The following is a 7,202-nucleotide window of genomic DNA, read 5'->3' as shown; positions in this document are numbered from 1 at the left end:
CCAGGAGAGCAGGAAAAAGACCCCAAAACTCCACATTTTTAACAGCTTAATGTATACGTTTAAGACAACCAATAGTGTTATCTGAAGCACACAGGGGCTTATTCATAACTTCAACTAGCACATTCTGCAAAAAAATGAAAATCACAAATTTGGGGGGAAAAAAGTAAAATCCTGTTTTTCTCAGTTTCACCGAGGCCGACATGGTCCGACAATTGCCGTGGCGAGTCACATATATATATATATATATATATATATATATATATATATATATATATATATATATATATATATATATATATATATATATATATATATATATATATATATTATTATATATATATATATATATATATATACATATATATATATATATATATATATATATATATATATTATATATATATATATATATACATACATATATATATATATATATATAATATTATATATATATATATATATATATACATACATATATATATATATATATATATATATATATACATATATATAATATATATATATATATATATAAAATATTATATATATATATATATATATACATATATATATATATATATTTATATACACATGGCCCTCGGAGGAGAATAATGGCCGCCCCTGGTTTAGAGGCTCCAGTGTAAACACTTTGAAACAGTGGCTTAAAGAACTGGGGGTCAACTCAAACATATTGAGTTGTAGCTGTAGAGTTCAAATAGGAGCTCTGGGAGGATTCTTAAACGATACAGAGACGATATTTTTGTGATTGCGGCTAGAATGTGAGCAGTGACCCAAACTCCAGAACAGTAGGTGGCGGTAATGCTCCTTTTACGTTGGTCTCTAACCGCTGTAAAACAAAAAGAAGAAGTCACATCCGCTGCAAGGGTCGAGTCTGCCGAAGAAGAAGAAGAAGAAGAAGAAGAAGCAGCTAAGGCGCCGGGGCTAACGCGGAGCTAACATGAGTGCTGCGGTCGTGGTGCGGAGGTTAGCGGCTCTGTCCGGGGCTTCCGCGGTCGGACTGGGGGCGTACGGAGCACACGGTACCGCCACACACCCCCACACACCCGCACCCGCACCCGCACACACACCCGCACCCGCACACGCACCCGCACACACACGCGCACACGCACCCGCACACACCGCACACACTGCGGGAGCTGTATGAGTTGTTGTGTTCCTTCATAATACCGCTTAATGACCCTAACCTTCTGAGCAGAGCGGAGATAACTCAAGTAAGAGTAACGTTACTTCCAAATAACATTACTTAAGTAAAAGTACAAAGTAATGGAAAAAGTATTTGGGGAAAATGTCTAATCACGTAAGTCATTTCAAGAGCAACGACTTAAAGTAAGGTCATCTTGTGTCTGTCTGTACATATACATAGCCCCATATGTTATATATAGATATGTAACGCGTCAGAGCAAGGGTTGCCATGTAATAAATGCAGGGTTTGTACCACAAGTGAAGATGGTATTAACACTTGATAAACCATAGACTGACCTGGTGCACCATGACCTTCCCGACAGAGTAACTTATCACACAGTTTCAGCTTAGGAAACTGACACCAAAGTTTTCGTTGAGTTTTGTCTTTGACCTGTCTGAGGTAAGGACGTCTCTTGTCTCGCACCCAGCTCTAAACCTCTGAAATAACAGAGTCTGCCAGTTGTGTAGACACAATATCAGCATTGATAACAGAAAAAGTCTGTGGTAATGTGGCAACCCCTGTACGCACCTGTGCAATATCACTGTCCACACAGCACACCTGTGATGGTACATTAGTCTTAACAGGGGGTTCCAGAGTAGAATCAGTAGTGGACAATTGGCCCTCATTGTCAACCACAGTTAGATTACCTTTGGACGTGATGGCGACTCTAAGCGCACTCGCCTAGCACTGGGAGAGCGAACGCGACCACCTTCAGAACAGTCTGGAGAGCGGCCACGGTTGGTGTTGTCCCTCTGTGAAGAGTAGTTCTGATGTGGAAACCGGTCTGATGAACTTGTTCGTGTGCGCTGATCCTGACGGCGGTAGTCGTCCTCCTCGCGTTGAGATGACATGCGGGTCGGATTCACACCATCAGAAATGTCATGGTAACCAGAGTCTAATACTTCTGGAATAATTAAATTATACTAAAAACAAGTGAGATATTCCAGGCTGAGAAATAGATTTTCAAAGTTAGGGGCCCCCAAGCAATTTCAGGGGCCCACAAGCGCGCGCGGCGTCATAAGAACAAGATAAATGTGTTTTAAACCTGGTTATTAGCATGTAAAACAATTTAAAGTACTTTCTGTTATTTGATATGAAGAGCACAATGAAGGCTCTGCTGAAGGAGAAGAAGAGAGCCTTCAGGTCAGGGAACAAGGAGGAGCTGAGGACTGTGCAGAAGGAGCTGAGGAGGAAGATCAGGCAGGCTGAGGCCGGCTACAAGAGGAGGATGGAGGAGCAGCTGCAGCAAAAGAACATTCAGGGAGTGTGGAGGAGCCTGAAAACCATCTCGGGCTTCAAAATCCCCCCTGCCCAGACAGAGGGGGATCTACAGTGGGTGAATGATTTAGATGCTCACTTCTTGAGGTTTGATCGATCACCCGTCCCTCCCCCTGCACAGCTGCATGCTCCCTCTTCCACAGCTGGACAATGCCGTGCATCTGTTCCTCTTCACATCTCTGCCCCGGACCATCAGCTCCCCACTTCGCCTGGACTCACCCATCCCCCCAGCACACGGTCCCCCTGCCAACCACTGACTGTCACAGCAGCACAGGTGAGGAGTGAGCTGAAGAGGATTAAAGTGAGGAAGGCAGCAGGACCTGACGGCATCAGCCCCAGGCTCCTTAAGTCCTGCAGATGAACTGTGTGGAGTTATGGAGCATGTCTTCAACATGAGCCTGAAGCTGAGGGTGGTACCACAGGTCTGGAAGACTTCCTGTCTGGTACCTGTGCCTAAGACACCGCGCCCCAAAGACCTCAACAGCTTCAGGCCAGTGGCTCTCACGTCCCACCTGATGAAGACACTGGAGCGGCTGGTCCTGGACCACCTCCGCTCCACCGTGAGCTCAGCCATGGACCCGCTGCAGTTTGCATATCGGTCCTGCTGCACCGCTCTCTCTCTCACCTGGAAAAGCCTGGCAGCTCTGTGAGGATTCTGTTCTTCGATCTTTCCAGCGCCTTCAACACCATCCAGCCGCTGCTCCTGAGGGACAAGCTGGAGACGGCTGGTGTGGAGTATGACCTGCAGAGTGGATCCTGGACCACCTCACAGACCGAGCCCAGTTTGTGAGAGCCTGGGACTGTGTGTCTGACACTCGGACCTGCAGTGTGGGGGCGCCCCAGGGCACTGTCCTCGCGCCCTTTCTCTTCACCCTTTTACACTGCAGACTTCAGACATGACACGGACAGCTGTGTCCTGCAGAAGTTCTCTGATGACTCTGCCATCATCGGACTCATTAGGGACGACGATGACGGGGAGGACAGAGGACTGGCGCAGGACTTTGTGGACTGGTGTCAGCGGAACCACCTCCTCATCAACGCGGGGAAGACCAAGGAGATGGTGGTGGATTTCCGCAGACGCCACCCCACTGCCCCCTCACCAGTGAACATCCAGGGACGGGACACTGAGAGAGTGACTCATACAAGTACCTGGTGTTCATCTGAACCACAAACTGGACTGGACTCATAACACAGACGCACTGTACAGGAAAAGCCAGAGTTGGCTCTACCTCCTGAGGAGACTCAGGTCTTTTGGAGTGACAGGGCCACTCCTGAAGACCTTCCCCTCCTCTGTGGTGCATCAGCTCCTGTAGGTGTGGCCTGCTGGAGCAGCAGCATCACAGAGAGGGAGAGGAAGAAGCTGGACAAAGTCATCAAGAAGTCCAGCTCCGTCCTGGGCTGTGCTCTGGACTCGGTGCAGGAGGTGGGGGACAGGAGGGTCCTGGCTAGATTCACATCTATGCTGGACCATGAGTGTCACCCCCTGCAGGACACTCTGTCCCCTGCAGGACACTCTGTCCCCTGCAGGACACTCTCTCTGCTCTGGAGAGCAGCTTCAGTGAGAGACTGATCCACCCTCGATGTGTGAAGGAAAGGTTCCGTAGGTCTTTCCTTCCTGCTGCTGTCAGACTTTATAACAAAAACTGTTAGTACTGAACACTCGCAATACTGACCTAACCTAATACTGATGTGCAATTCTGTCATATGTGCAATTACTGTGAAATTCATGTGCAATCTATGTGCTGTCGTGACACATATTCATGTGCAATTACTGTCGTGATCACATGCAATGGTATTATGTATTATTTATTTATTTATTTGTCTATGGGAGTTTTTATTTATTTATAGGAGATCTTCTACTGAAAGTGTTTTTCAGACTTCCTATAAGTGATCTGTTCTTCTGGATCTACCTCTGTATCTACCTGCGTTGCACCAATGAAATTTCCCCATGTGGGACAATAAAGGAATATCTTATCTTATCTTATCTTACAAATACTAAATCATATAAACCAGAGATCACGATCTTTAAAACTGTTTAATTTAATAAAATAATGTTTCTTACCAAATAAATACTGTTTACAGCATTTGACACAAGGAGATCTTGTGGAATATATAAAATCACATCCTACAAAATAAACTACTAACATATACACATTATATACATATAAACATTGCCCCGAAAATTAGACCGAGCATTTCCGAGGACACGTGAACGCAACACGAACGCAGCGGCCAATCAGATGCCCGCTTTCATCGATATTACATCACGGAGACCGCTCGGCTAATGAGAAGCGAGAAGACGTGTGAAGTGGGCGTGTCTGTCAAAACGAAACTTAAGCGGTGAAAATGCCCCGAATATGGCCAAATTACTAGTTAAATCTTGATTTTTTTTGGAGGAGGGGCATGGCGGGCCCCCTGCTATTTCAAACCGCGGGCCCGCCGGAGATTCAACTGCTTGCGGGCCCCGGGCCCCCGTCTATTTCGCAGCCTGTATTCAGGTTTTAACAGTGTCAAAATGATGCAAAAGTGTCTTCACATTTCAGCCAAAAAGCTGTGACCTCTGACCTCTGCTGGCCGGTGGTCAGAGCTGCTGTACAGGGGAGCGGTCACCTGTGTGTATACAACCACCACGTGTCCAGTCACTGGATTCATGCATCTGACCACATCATATTATTTTATGTGTCAAAAAGTGATTGAAGGGTTTTCATTAAATGTTGATATTCCAAGTTATAATTGTATTAATTAAGGAGGAAACAGTCATATATCTGACCTTTTATATTTTATATAACACACAACCTGTATCATCTCATACAGCGAGGGCAACAAGCATTTTGAATAAGGACGGGACGGCGCTCCTGCAGGGCGGGACGGCGCTCCTGCAGGGCGGGAGTGGCAGTGCGCCTCTGGCCCATTCTGACACCCACAATAACAATGTTTTGCCAAATCATTATCATCATTAGTATTTTAATCCAGTAATCAATACTATGAGGTTCAGATTCCTATAGGACTAATGTTATGGTCTGCTGTGAATGGTTTTATAATAGTTTATTATATATATATATATATGTATTTTTGCACAGGTTTCAAAAATGCAGACCCTGATGACTACAACATCATGGTAAGTAATCACTCACTTCACTTATGATTCATGTCAGTAATAAGGGTTCATGATTCAAATGTATATATTAAAATAATCTCTAATTTGCTTTATACTAATTTTAAGATTTGATGGAGAATAATTGGTATAGAAGTAATGACTCCTTCCATTTCTTCATATGTTACTTGATTACTCAAAAATAAAATATAATAGAACAAGAGACTATTCATACCAAGAACACAAAAGCAAAGTTCTATATAGATGTATACTTTCACACGGGGTCCACGTGTACATCAAGTATACTTTCACACGGGGTACACGTGTACATCAAGCATACTTTCACACGGGGTACACGTGTACATCAAGTATACTTTCACACGGGGTCCACGTGTACATCAAGCATACTTTCACACGGGGTACACGTGTACATCAAGTATACTTTCACACGGGGTACACGTGTACATCAAGTATACTTTCACACGGGGTCCACGTGTACATCAAGTATACTTTCACACGGGGTACACGTGTACATCAAGTATACTTTCACACGGGGTACACGTGTACATCAAGTATACTTTCACACGGGGTACTTTCACACGGGGTACACGTGTACATCAAGTATACTTTCACACGGGGTACACGTGTACATCAAGTATACTTTCACACGGGGTACACGTGTACATCAAGTATACTTTCACACGGGGTACACGTGTACATCAAGTATACTTTCACACGGGGTACACTTGTACATCAAGTATACTTTCACACGGGGTCCACGTGTACATCAAGTATACTTTCACACGGGGTACACGTGTACATCAAGTATACTTTCACACGGGGTACACGTGTACATCAAGTATACTTTCACACGGGGTACTTTCACACGGGGTACACGTGTACATCAAGTATACTTTCACACGGGGTACACGTGTACATCAAGTATACTTTCACACGGGGTACACGTGTACATCAAGTATACTTTCACACGGGGTACACGTGTACATCAAGTATACTTTCACACGGGGTACACTTGTACATCAAGTATACTTTCACACGGGGTCCACGTGTACATCAAGTATACTTTCACACGGGGTACACTTGTACATCAAGTATACTTTCACACGGGGTACACGTGTACATCAAGTATACTTTCACACGGGGTACACGTGTACATCAAGTATACTTTCACACGGGGTACACGTGTACATCAAGTATACTTTCACACGGGGTACACGTGTACATCAAGTATACTTTCACACGGGGTACACGTGTACATCAAGTATACTTTCACACGGGGTCCACGTGTACATCAAGTATACTTTCACACGGGGTACACGTGTACATCAAGTATACTTTCACACGGGGTCCACGTGTACATCAAGTATACTTTCACACGGGGTCCACGTGTACATCAAGTATACTTTCACACACACGCACGTACGTACGTCCAGATTAGTTCTTGGTGCATTACTGATCTGCACAATTACTACTTTATATATATAATATATAGTTGTAGATAATCATGAAAAATCCCAGTGAGAGCCTACAGATGAATCTAAACTTGAATACTGCTCTGGTGAAGAGTTGCGGTGATGAAGACTGTGTACTTCCACATGACATCGT

The 7,202-nt window shown here is 44.4% G+C and overlaps 1 protein-coding gene across 1 annotated transcript in view; it reads left to right on the top strand.

The window, feature by feature from the left end:
- The first annotated feature begins 909 nt into the window (after positions 1-909).
- tmem256 (transmembrane protein 256) overlaps positions 910-7,202 on the top strand; it is a 12,646-nt gene continuing 6,353 nt past the window's right edge. Inside the window, exons 1-2 of the mRNA XM_072459102.1 lie at positions 910-1,040; positions 5,563-5,600. Coding sequence (XP_072315203.1) covers positions 959-1,040; positions 5,563-5,600 — 120 coding nt within the window. The 5' untranslated portion in view covers positions 910-958. The remainder of the gene's footprint in view (positions 1,041-5,562; positions 5,601-7,202) is intronic.

Source organism: Eucyclogobius newberryi, unplaced genomic scaffold (genome assembly GCF_026437365.1).
Source record: "Eucyclogobius newberryi isolate DKJ021-1_F unplaced genomic scaffold, fEucNew1.0.hap1 SCAF_22, whole genome shotgun sequence".
NCBI lineage: Eukaryota > Metazoa > Chordata > Actinopteri > Gobiiformes > Gobiidae > Eucyclogobius > Eucyclogobius newberryi.
The sequence above is the reverse complement of the archived record's forward strand: the minus strand, read 5'-3'. Positions and strand labels throughout refer to the sequence as shown.